The 13,421-nt window shown below is 43.8% G+C and overlaps 1 protein-coding gene across 1 annotated transcript in view; it reads left to right on the top strand.

Annotated features, from left to right (window-relative positions):
* The window catches only part of LOC109887703 (PH domain leucine-rich repeat-containing protein phosphatase 2), a 51,749-nt gene that overhangs the window by 20,220 nt on the left and 18,108 nt on the right, over positions 1-13,421 (top strand). The window contains exons 4-8 of the mRNA XM_020479011.2: positions 3,244-3,434; positions 3,862-3,987; positions 9,104-9,258; positions 10,527-10,673; positions 12,724-12,954. Of these exons, the coding sequence (XP_020334600.2) occupies positions 3,244-3,434; positions 3,862-3,987; positions 9,104-9,258; positions 10,527-10,673; positions 12,724-12,954 (850 nt within the window). The remainder of the gene's footprint in view (positions 1-3,243; positions 3,435-3,861; positions 3,988-9,103; positions 9,259-10,526; positions 10,674-12,723; positions 12,955-13,421) is intronic.

The following is a 13,421-nucleotide window of genomic DNA, read 5'->3' as shown; positions in this document are numbered from 1 at the left end:
TGACATCTTGCATAATAGTCAGAAGATCTCGAAGTAGATTTGATTTGAAGGGCTTTTTAGGGCTACGCTTTGTTTAAAATAGCACTGTATTGTCCTTGAGCTACATTCTGCTGCCGTCTCTCAAAATGCAATCAAACCCCCAAATATTGAGTGACTTTCACATTCCTCTTATTGCTGTAGAAAACGTTAACTCTGGTTAGATGTGGCATTTTCAGTCTGGCCCTCTGGCTCCATTGTTCAGAGAGGGCTTATCTGTAGTGTTTCTGGGGGTTGTTCCAGCTTGGGTCATCACTGTGCGCTAGCTACAAACACTATCAACCATTCCCTCTCACAACCCACTGCACCAGAGTCAACACTATTTATAATAATGAGGCAGTGTTTTTCCTGTGTGTGATGTTGGAGGTGAGAATGCTCAGTGGGACTCTGAGTCAGTAGTCTGAGATTGTATTGGCGTGCTGTGTTCTTTCATCATTTCACAGAGAGGTGGAAAGAACAGGGAGGTGATTATTAGGTGTAATTCAGTTGGAAGGCGAGATGTGAGAAAGAGATTTGTGGGGAGGGGGCTGGTAACCAGCAGTTCATTGGGGGATAGAATGGGATGAGTGTGTGGTTGAGGGAGGAATGTGGCTGTTTGTGGTGTATTTGCTGTGGGGCCAGTGGGAGAGAGCGTCCTGTCTGCCCGTGTCTTCCTGGCTGTATGTGGAGCCCCTACAGGGCTCCAAGTCTGTCTTTGACAGGTCAGCCTCCTTCAACCTCACTGACACAGACACATGGAGGCCAGGGCAATGATGCTGCTCTCCCCCCTCTCTCTCTATCCCTCTTTCCCTGTCGATTGCTCTTCCCCTCTCCCTCTCCTTCTAAGGCTGGCTGCCCTGGGCCCCTAGGGCCTTTGCTGGAAGTGAGGTACTCTGGTCCTCTTCTCTCTGACAGAGGGGAAGCCTGGGGATCAGAAACCTCTATTGATCCCCAGCCAGCGCCAGCGGCCCAGTTTTGCTGTCAAATGCCCTTGTCTTGTTCATTATGGGTTTTCCAGACAGCACAAAGTCAAGCAGCCTGACTTCATTTTGATCCCTGGCCACCACTCCTTAGACGTGAAAGAGAAGAAAAGGGCAGAGAGAGCGAGGACATGTCTGCCTGCCTCTGGGAGTTGGAGACAAGGAGGTGGTATTAAGAAAAACGCAGACCTTGTTATTTCAAGGGAAATTGACAACAGAGGAGAAAAAACTGTTCTGTGCCCTTTGTGCTTATTTGACCGGCCTTTAACCTGAGTGTACTTGATGCCTGGCGGAGCAGAGGGAGGGAGGCCTGCTGTTTGTGTCCTTCAGAAGCAGCATACTCGGGCTGCAACACTAGCCTCACCTCCCTGCTACATAATTAGATTGAACGAGGGTTTTAATGTGACAAAAGCCTGACTCATTCATCAACCTGACTGATGCATCTGGGTTAGAGCATCTCTGAGAACAATCGCAAAGTTGTGTGTGTTAATGAAAGGGGAGACTGATCAAAAGCTAGGGACAACTCGAGTTGGGCCACTGAATGCTCACCTGTATCACCTGGTGTTTTGATCAACCTTGTCAGCAGCCTAGACATGCAGAGTCCCGTGATCTCTGATCAGATGTTAGAGGGGGTGACACTCACACTGTTGATATCTACCATGGATGAGCCATAGATTATAAAGCCTTCAAACTATCTTTAGATTCCATCCAGCGAATAAATTGGTTTTGATACGTTATTACAGTGTGTCATAGCAGATGTTAAGCATGCTCTAGAGATATCAGCTCTCTATGTGGAGGATAATGAGACTATAGGCTGGGTTGATCTGCTGACATAAGAACACTTCCAGGAAGAGATGTCCTATTCATTGACTAATGCATAGGTGACATCTTCGTGAACTGTTGATATCAGTGTGACTTCATGTTCTGGCAGCGTCTAGCCCTCTCCTTGTCTTTGTCTCTTGATCACACTACCCCTTTTAAGAACATATGGTATTAATTAACGTAATGTAATGATTGTGTACAGGGTGGGATGTATGTGCACTGTGTACGTACAGTATGTGTGTGATACGGTGTATTCGGAAAGTATTCAGACCCCTTGACATTTTCCACATTTTGTTACGTTACAGCCTTATTCTAAAATCGATTGAATTGTCCCCCCCCCTCCCCATCAATCTGCACACAATACCCAATAATGACAAAGCAAGAACACGTTTTTAGACATTTTTGCAAATGTATAAAAATAAAAAAATACTGAAATACCATATTTACATAAGTATTCAGACCCTTTACTCAGTACTTTGTTGAAGCACCTTTGGCAGTGATTACTGTCTCAAGTCTTCTCGGGTATGAGGCTACAAGCTTAGCACACCGGTATTTGGGGAGTTTCTCCCATTCTTGTCTCCAGATCCTCTCAAGCTCTGTCAGGTTGGATGGGGAGTGTCAGAAATGTTCAATCGGGTTCAAGTCTGGGTTCTGGCTGGGCCAGAAGGACATTCAGGGACTTGTGCAGAAACCACTTCTTCCTTTTCTTGGCTGTGTGCTTAGGGTCGTTGTCCTGTTGGAAGGTGAACCTTCGCCCCAGTCTGAGGTCCTGGGCACTCTGGTGCAGGTTTTCATTAAGGATCTCCCTGACCAAGGTCCTTCTCCCCTGGTGGCTCAGTTTGGCCGAGCAGCCTGCTCTAGGAAGAGTCTTGGTGGTTCCAAACTTCCATTTAAGAATGATGGAGGCCACTGTGTTCTTGGGGACATTCAATGCAGCAGTAATGTTTTGGTACCCTTCCCCCTCCACACAACCCTGTCTCGGAGCTCCATCTACAATTCCTTCTATCTCGTGTTTTTTGCTCTGACATGCACTGTCAACTGTGGGACCTTATATAGACCGGTGTGCCTTTCCAAATCATGTCCAATCAATTGAATTTATCACAGGTGGACTCCAATACAGCTGTAGAAACATCTCAATGATGATCAATGGAAACACTGAGCCCAATTTCAAGTCTCATAGCAGAGGGTCTGAACTTATGTAAATACGGTATTTCAGTTTTTTCTTTTGAATACATTTGCAAAAATGTCTAAACGTGTTTTAATTTTGTCATTATGGGGTATTGTGTGTAGATTGATGAGGAAGACAATTTTATACATTTTAGAATAAGGCTGTAACGTAACAAAATGTGGGAAAAGTCTAGGTCTGAATACTTTCTGAATGCAGTGTATGTGACCATGTTCTTTAACTAACCCCTCTCCTCCCCAGAGTGTCCAATGAACGCGGACCAGCAGGAGCGAACCCTGCTGACGGGTGTGTTCAGCGTCAGGAAGGGGAAGACACAGCTGCACAAGTGGGCAGAGCGCCAGGTCCTCCTGTGTGGCACCTGTCTGATTGTGGCCTCCGTCAAAGACTGCCTGACGGGGAAGATGCACATCCTGCCCCTGGTGGGGGGAAAGGTGAGGGGTTAGAGGTCAGGGGTTGGAGAGATGTTGTTTTCCAAACCCACACATTCCCCAGGGGTCAAAGAGAGACAGAGATGACAGCAGATCACAGATACAACAACACAGCTGGGACTGACAGACGGACAGAGGGGATGCACTGTACAGCACAATGAGAATGGCGTAAATACACACTGTGCTTACACAGACAGCTCAATTCTGATCTTTTGCCCAGTTATTGGCAAAAGAGCTGATTTGATTGGTCAAACAACCAATTTGTTTAAAAAATATCAGAATTGTGCTGCAATAGACATGCACACTTAAGCACATGTGTCTCTGCCTTATATGGATGGAGCCAGTAGGCACCATAATGCCTTATAGTAGTTTCTTGGGAACATCAGTGGCTGTGTCTGTCCTCTTCAACATCTCTGTTCTGTACGTTCAGGTGGAGGAGGTGAAGAGGAGACAGCACTGTCTGATGTTCAGCTCAGCTGGACCTCAGGCCCAGACATACTTTGTTAACTTCGACACACTGGCAGACTATCAGAGGTGGCATCGGCAGGCTTCAAAGGTAAGTGTGTTTACCTGTCAGAGTTGATATGTAGGACAATCTGTGCGCCAAAGCTTTGTATGTTTTCTCTGATCAATTATGCAAGGTCTCTGTCAGGAAACACAGTGAGGGGTGGTCCTGGTTGGTTCCTCTGGGCTGGGAATCAGTGTACAGTATGCTGAGAGGGCAGAGTTACACAGTGCCCACTACCTGGTCTATCATCCAATCATAGTCCTGCTGTGGAACACAGGTGACCTCGGTGATTGGCTCTGCAGCGACAGAGAACCAGTTGTGTCTGGCTTTGATTAAATAACTGTCTAGGAGGGTGTATGGGTCATTGATTGTGTCTGTGTGTACTGCGTGTCTGTGTGTACTGTCTGTGTGCTTGAACATGGGTCTCAGTACAAATATATGAAGTTAGTATCCTCAGCCCCTTTCTCTGTTCCTCTTGGCTGCTCTGCTCCTCTTGCTGTGCCTCTAATTTCTGAATTAATGGCCATTGTATCCCAGCCCCTTACTGGGCCCTAACGAGCTCTGTGAATGCCTCCATCCAGGCAGAGCAGGCACACAATGAGCTGTGGAGAGAAAAAAAGGCAACTGAAAATGAAAATCCAATTAGTAGTAGATCCATGCTAAGTCAAGGAGCTTTCTCTCCCTCTCTCTCTCTCTCCTACCTACCAACCACTGTGGTGCGGATCACTGAGCTGGAGTGGCCCTGTTACTACGGGAGCAGTTTAGGAGAGTTAGACATCAGAGGTTCCTATGGCGACATGATTGCCTGGAGATGAAGACAGAGAGAGGGGAGGGCAGGCTGAAGAAGAGAGGGAGAAATAGAGAGATGTAGGAGTGAGAGAGAAGACCGGTATGGAGAAGCAGAGAGGGGTGGTGCTTCAGATGGAGGGGAGAATTGAGATCGAGAGAACTGGAGGGGCAGAGAGAGATGAGGGGAGAAGAATTAGAGGAAGGGTGGATGCGATGGTGGATTTGGGGCAATCCTCATGCCAGGCTGGACACAATCAAACTCTTGTTTTGGTGTTTGTGTGCGTTTCTGAATCGGGGAGGAGGTTGTTGTGGTGTTTGCTGTGTGATGGGGGCTGTGCTGGCTGGCTAATGGCTCCTTGCTCTCACAGTGGCCTGTAGGTGAGCCTGGTGAGTGGCCTTGTGGCATGCCCAGTTCCTCCCAGACAGAAAGGCTTGGAGGCTGTCTGAATGCATACAGGGAGGAGGGGGGGGTCATCTTCCACAGCCACACACACTGGGCATCAAGGGCTCCCACTGCTGCCTAGCTAGCCTCTACCCCACAGGCTGCTCTCCTCTCTCAGGCCAGCCAACATGCAGGTCACTTCCCCAGCCTTTCTCTCTGTCTATTTCAATTTCTATTCTCTCTCATTTCTGCAAGTCTCTGCAAATCTCTCTTTCTCTCTCTTCTCTCAACTCTGTCTTCATCTGTCTCTCTCTGACCAGCGCTCGATGGCCTTTTTAAAAGCTAGATGATGAGTATTCTAAGATTTTGTGTTTGTTTATCCCTAAAAGCAATGATGTGACGACATGCTCTGCTGAGCAACCAATCTATTTTCTGGGGTGTTGCACAGTATGCAGTCCTGTGGTGGATTGAAGCGAGCATGTTTTCAGACTGAGAAATGTATTAAGCTACAACCCCCAGACAGACAGTGTCCTCCCTGTGCTGACAACTATACAGTCTATCTTTTCAGAGCTGAAGGAAATGCTGTTCAGCTGCATTCTGCACATGTAGATAAGTGAGCAATGACTGTATGAGCACAGCCAATGAAACGCAGTGTCTGGACAGGGAGTGCTGAACAATGCAAAAAATCTAGACTGAAATCCGATATAGTCGGGGGTGAAAGTAAGCCAGAGTGGAGTCCTGGCAAAATAAATAGGAAGGGTACACTGTACCAGTAAAACATGAGCCTGTCATAATAATTAATTAAAACTGTAGGCTATTACACTATTTATCATTAGTCATGTGAAAGATTTGCGAATAGACTTGAAGAGGTGTGGAATAGTGCCGTTTGGTTTGACGATAGCACTGAAATGTTGCCAAGGCAGGGATGAGTGGCCAAGTCCGAGACGCGCACGGACAGAGTGGACACATCAATTCAGGTTACAAGACTTGTAGGCCTAATGAAGGACAAACACTTCAGTGTTTTATAACTGATGTCTCTTGGCATTTATCAAATGGCGGGTGCATAGTACACTATGGATGCCAGAATAGTAACTGAAGTCTGGACACTGAATGTAGGCTTCATATGCAGCCTACTATAATGTGTGTGTGTGTGTGTGTACACACATTTACATATATATATATATATATATATATATATATATATATATATATATATATATATATATATATACACATTTACACATTTACACATTTACATATATGTGTAATAATGACAATTACAACAATACTGAATGAACACTTTTATTTTAACTTAATATATTACATTAATAAAATCTACTTAGTCTCAAATAATGAAATATGCTCAATTTGGTTTAAGTAATGCAAAAACAGTGTTGGAGAAGAAAGTAAAAGCGCAATATGTTCCATGTAAAAAAGCTAACGTTTTGGTTCCTTGCTCAGAACACGAGAACATATGAAAGCTGGTGGTTCAATATTCCCAGTTAAGAAGTTTAAGGTTGTAGTTATTATAGGAATTATGCATCGACTATTTCTCTCTATACCATTTGTATTTCATATACCTTTGACTATTGGATGTTCTTATAGGCACTTTAGTATTGCCAGCCTAATCTCAGGAGTTGATAGGCTTGAATCAAGCATTGCTAAGAGCTGAAGGCAAAACGCAGTAAAGTTTGAGCCTGCTGCCACCAACCACCGCTCAGTCAGACTGCTCTATCAAATATCAAATCATATACATAATTATAATATAATAAACACAGATATATGAGCCTTTGGTCATTTAATATGGTCAAATCCGGAAACTATCATTTTGAAAACATAACGTTTATTCTTTCAGTGAAGTACAGAACCATTCCGTATTTTATCGAACGGGTGGCAACCCTAAGTTTAAATACTGCTGTTACATTGCACAACCAATGTTATGTCACAATTATGTGGAATTCTGGCAAATTAGTTTGCAACGAGCCAGGTGGCCCAAAAGGTTGCATATACCCTGACTCAGCGTGCAATGAACGCAAGAGAAGTGACACAATTTCCTTAGTGAATATTGCCAGCTAACATTAATTTCTTAACCTAATATTTGGGTTAAAACAAATATACTTCCGTGTATTGATTTTAAGAAAGGCATTGATGTTTATGGTTAGGTACATTCGTGCAACGATTGTGCTTCTTTCGCGAATGCGCTTAAATCATCCTCGTTTGGCGAAGTAGGCTGTGATTCGACGATAAATTAACAGGCACTGCATTGATTATATGCAACGCAGGACAAGCTAGTTAACCTAGTAATATCATCACGTGTAGTTAACTAGTGATTATGTGAAGATATATTTTTATTTTGTTATAAGGTAAGTTTAATGCTAGCTAGCAACTTACCATGGCTTATTGCTGCACTCGCGTAACAGGTGGTCAGCCTGCCACGCAGTTTCCTCGTAGAATGCAATGTAATCGGCGTCCAAAAATGCAGATTACCGATTTATGAAAACTTGAAATCGGCCCTAATTATTTGGCCATGTCGATTAATTGGTCGACCTCTAGCATTTAGAGACCATTCTGTGTAGCCTAAAAGTGCCATTTCTATCAGCGACGTAAAAGCTGAAAGTATTCAATATTCAACCATACATAATATCCATCAAAGACTCATTGAAATACTCTCAGAAACATGTTGGATCCTTTGACAGCTTTTCAATTATTTTCAAAGATTTTGTTGACTATCTGATGATCCTGCAGGTGAAGAAGCCAGATGTGGAGGTCCTGAGCTGGCATGGTTACACGTGGTCTGCAGTTGAGGCCAGTAAGATGTACTGCCAAATTCTCTGAAATGATGGTGGAGGCGGCTTATAGTAGAGAAATGAACATTTAATTCTCTGGTGGACATTCCTGCAATTGCACACTCCCTCAAAACTTGAGACATCTATGCCATTGTGTTGTGTGACACAACTGCACATTTTAGAATGGCCTTTTATTGTCCCTAGCACGAGGCGCACCTGTGTAATGATCATGCTGTCCAATCAGCTTCTTGATATGCCACACCTGTCAGGTGGATGCATTATCTTGACACAGGATAAAATGCTCACTAACAGGGATGTAAACAAATTTGTGCATAAAATTTGAGAGATACGCTATTTGTGCGTATGGAATATTTCTGGGATCTTATATTTCGATGAAACATGGGACCAACACTTGTTGCATATACATTTCTGTTCAGTGTAGATTGTTGATGATTTATGACATCATTTTGGTGAGCAAGTCTTTATTTAGTCTTCTAGACAATCATCAAGTAATGACGAGAAGCTGCATGTATCTAATTATAGACACCGTAGCCGACCAAATGTAGGAAATTATAAGCAGAAAAATATCTAAATTGAGGCTTAAATAGTTTATTTCCACACCCCCCTTTCAAAAAATGATTACACCATCCCGGAGTAAAGTGTGCAGGTAAAAAAATAATAGGGATTCTATGTAATTCTATGATTAGGACTATAAACAATTTATAAAAGCACTTGCACACATAGAAGGTCCATTCCGGGAAGAAATTAAATCTACTTTCACCTCTGGATATACACAGCACTCACTGTGAGGATCATGATTAAGTACCACACACCTCTGTGGAGTTCATGCTGCCAACTCTACTAGACCACAACGCTAGAGCTGTGTGAACATCCTGTTTTGTTATGGACTCACAGCATGACCTTATCAGTATTCCTTTGTTTATAATGCTCCATAAATCATTCTGTAATGCTGAAGACAGAATCATACACTAACTTCCCTTCTGTGATTGAACCGGCTCAACCTTTTTTAAATTAAAGTTGCCCGTTACTCTGTGTGTTTTTGTGTGCAAACCTCATTTGCTCCATGCAGGTGGTTTCTGGTCAACCTGATTTATGACCATGCTGGTCAAAACCTTGTTCTATTATCAAAAAGCTTCATTAAAAAAACAATTTGGGAGCAGTAAACAGACATGTCCTGTGTTTTCAGGTGGTTTCTCAGACCATCAGCCTGGTGGATCTGTCATGCTACAGTCTGGAGGAGGTGCCAGAGTACCTGTTCTACAGCCAGGACCTCACCCATCTCAACCTCCGACACAACTTCATGTCCCTGCAGGGCCCCGGAGGACTGCTCAACCTCCCCAGGTAAATACACTCTGTCACCAGGCAGGGCAGTACCCAGCCACTGACACACCTTACTCAGGAAAACCCTACCTAATACTAAGTCCAAACATGCCACGCAAAACCTGTAGCCCAATACCAATCCTGCCAAATCTCCCAACTCAACCTGCCCAGTAACACCCTTACCTCAATACTAAATCATAATCCGTCGGCAGATCAACTTGTCCTCACTGTTACAGTGCAATGTGTGGTAGTGTTACAACACAGTCTGACCGTTTTACCCAAATGCATTATGTAAGCATGTCATATGATGTTCTACAAGTACGTACGTTGTTTATCACAGATCTTGTTTTATGGTCTAGTTGGTGCTGAAAAGTTGTCCTGACTGTAGCTCTCGTTTATGGTCGATGCTCAGAGACCGTGGTCAGCCTGCATATCGTCTTGTGGAGGGGCGCTTAGCTCAGTGTCCACTCCTATGGTACAACTGGAGCATATTTGAACAAGCTGTCATTCTCAAAAGAGATAATGCTATTAAATGTTAATGATCTACTACACTCTGTAGTATTTCCTGTTGTAAGGCAAGCAGGAAGGGCCGAGATGGAATAAGTGGTGTACGTGTGTGAAGGGCTGTGGAATGAACACATTCTAGAGGATCTACTGTGCCGGGTAGCTGAGAGGAATAAAATGTACACATCACTGCATCTCTCTCTCTGTGTCTTGTCTGTCTGTGTCTATCTGTCTCTGTCTCTCTCTGTGTGTTTCTGTCACTTCCTCTATCTGTATATTTAGAGTCAGAGCAGGGCTTGGAGAGTGAGGGAGGCTGATGGAGCCTGAGGAGGCGGAGGAGGGGGTGGGGTGGTTCTTCTCGGATGTGGTCTGTGCTCTAACGTGTTGTGACTCACAACGGCCACCTCCATCCCCCATCCGTTCTGCATCACGTCATTCACAAAAATGCTTGTATTGCTACTTTATGTGTGTGTCCATGTGTGTGAGAGGTGGGATTTTGGTTTGATAAGGATATGATACCCACCGGTCCATGAAGAGGACTCGATGCGAAAATGTAAAATGTCAGCAGCCCATAGTAATGAGGACACAAATTCCAATGAAGCGATTAAGATGAACGAGACTACCTGAACCAACGCAATGAGCCCACAAAATACATCTCTTTTTATAATCAGACTTGTCACAATCATCAAAGTGTTGCAACAAGAAGAAAATAGGTATTTTTGGTCATTCAATGAACATGTCAGAAAAGCCAGGTCCAGTCTTTCAAACACTCTCCTTCTCTCCAGGTTTTCCCAGCTGAAGAGTCTGAACCTTTCACATAACCGCCTGGGAGTGTTTCCAGAGTCTGTCTGTGAGATCCTCACCCTGACAGAGCTCAACCTCTCCTGTAACGGCATGAACACTGTCCCTGCACAGATAGGCAACCTCCAGAGGTAAGACAGTCACACATATAACCCTATATCAGTCTGCCAAAAATCTACAGTTGAAGTCGGAAGTTTACATACACTTAGGTTTACATACATTAAAACTTGTTTTTCAACCAGTCTGCAAATTTTTTGATGCCAAAACTTTAGTTTGTTAAGTCGGTTAGGACATCATCTTTCCAACAATTATTATTTCACTTATAATTCACTGTATCACAATTCCAGTGGGTCAGAAGTTTACACACACTAAATTGACTGTGCCTTTAAACAGCTTGGAAAATTCCAGAAAATTGTCATGACTTTAGAAGCTTCTGATAGGCTTATTGACATAATGTGAGTCAATTGGAGGTGACCTGTGGATGTATTTCTAGGCCTACCTTCAAACTCAGTGCCTATTTGCTTGACATTATGGGAAAATCAAAAGAAATCAGACCTCAGAAAAGACCTCAGGAGAAAAAAAAGACCTCCACAAGTCAGGTTCATCCTTGGGAGGAATTTCTAAACGCCTGACGGTACCACGTTCATCTGTCCAAACAATAGTACACAAGTATAAACACCATGGGACCACTCAGCTGTCATACTGCTCAGGAAGGAGACGCGTTCTGTCTCCTAGAGATGAACGTACTTTGATACAAGTGTAAATCAATCCCAGAACAACAGCAAAGGACCTTGTGATGATGCTGGAGGAAACCGGTACAAAAGTATCTATATCCACAGTAAAACGAGTCCTATATCGACATAACCTGAAAGGCCGCTCAGCAAGGAAGAACCCACTGCTCCAAATCCGCCATAAAAAGCCAGACTACGGTTTGCAACTGCACATGGGGAGAAAGATTGTACTTTTTAGAGAAATGTTCTCTGGTCTGATGAAACAAAAATAAACTGTTTGGCCATAATGACCCTTGTTATGTTTGCAGGAGGGACTGGTGCACTTCACAAAATAGATGACATCATGTGGAAGGAAAATTATGTGGATATATTTAAGCAACGTCTCAAGACATCAGTCAGGAAGTTAAAAGCTTGGTTGCAAATGGGTCTTCCAAATGGACAATGACCCAAAGCATACTAACAAAGTTGTGGAAAAATAGCTTAAGGACAACAAAGTCAAGGTATTGGTGTGGCCTTCACAAAGCCCTGACCTAAATCCCATAGACAATTTGTAGGCAGAACTGAAAAAGCGTGTGCGAGCAAGGAGGCCTACAAACCTGACTCAGTTACACCAGCAGTGTCAGGGGGAATAGGCCAAAATTCACCCAACTTATTGTGGGAAGCTTGTGGAAGGCTACTTGAAACGTTTGACCCAAGTTAAACAATTTCAAGGCAATGCTACCAAATACTACTTGAGTGTATGTAAACTTCTGCCCACTGGGAATATGATGAAATAAATAAACGCTGAAATAAATCATTCTCTCTACTATTATTCTGACATTTCACATTCTTAAACTAAAGTGGTGATCCTAACTGACCTAAGACAGGGAATTTTTACTAGGATTAAATGTCAGGAATTGTTTAAATGTATTTGTCTAAGGTGTATGTACACTTCTGACTTCAACTGTATCTTCTATTCAGTTTGGTATAGAGTACATTCTAACATTCCCTCTCTAGCTGTGTTAGGTAGGGTGTAATTCCATGGTGGTCAATATGAGTATGAGTATCAGTTCCTCTATGTACTGGATGTTGGGTTGGACATTTTGTGCTGTTAGGTGCAGTACACTCCACTCGCCCCGCTGCTCGCCTCTCCACATTAGCCCCTTTCTGGCCACATGAGCCCACATGCTCCTCTTAGCAATTAATCATTATTGAGCATGTTATAGCTGTGTGTGTGTGTTTTGAATTTATTGAACCAATGCATTAAGTTCAGCTGTTTGTTGTTATGCAATGAGATTAAATAAAGATTTAAAATCAGGCCAGTTTTCATGCTCTCAGCTCACTTACTGCAGCATGATTTTCAAATATACAAACATTGATGTTTTCACCTCTTATTATGGAATGCCAAACAGTTGTGTATCCTCAGAAAACAGAGATGAAAGAAATGTATATGTCTGCTTCTGTCCCCCAGTCTGCAGACCCTGTCTCTGGATGGGAATCAGTTGAACTTCCTTCCCGAAGAGCTTGGCGGCCTAGCTCAGCTCAGCAGCCTGGGGCTTTCCTTCAACAACTTCCCCCACATCCCTGGTGTGCTGGATAGGCTGAGTGGCATGGACAGGCTAGCCATGGCTGGGAACAGGGTGGAGACCCTGGAGCTGGGGATCCTTGCCAGAATGAGCCACCTCAAGAACATCGACCTGCGGTGAGGAACTAGACCAGTCTGTACTCTCTGCCATCGAACGGGCCCCCCGTCTTTCTTTCTATTCCTATTTCTCGCTCACGGTCTCTCTTTCTCACTCTCTCCCTCAGTATACACTCTACTCATCAGTCACAGCATGCATAATGCAGGATCAGTACACAATGGTAACAAGAGCTCCCCTGTTAGTAAATCTCAGAGTTGGCAGCAGCAGTTCAATGTCGTCGTCGTCCCCCCCCCCAAATTCCCCACACCCCGATGCCTGACCCTGCCTCACCTAGCCATTTTCATATAAAATGCCATCTCATCTCTCTATCCAGGTCTCATGCAGCCATTGATAGTGAGGTTGATCCCCTAAAAACCTGCAGTGTCACCCCCTTGATTCCCTGTCACTGTTTTAAAGTTTAGTCGTTATTCATTTCTTCTCCCATCTTTCTACCTCTCTCGCTTCCTCCCTCTCTCACTCCCTCCCT

Source organism: Oncorhynchus kisutch, linkage group LG3 (genome assembly GCF_002021735.2).
Source record: "Oncorhynchus kisutch isolate 150728-3 linkage group LG3, Okis_V2, whole genome shotgun sequence".
Classification (NCBI taxonomy): Eukaryota; Metazoa; Chordata; class Actinopteri; order Salmoniformes; family Salmonidae; genus Oncorhynchus; species Oncorhynchus kisutch.
Note: the sequence above shows the minus strand (reverse complement) of the source record. Positions and strands in the feature narration are given on the sequence as shown.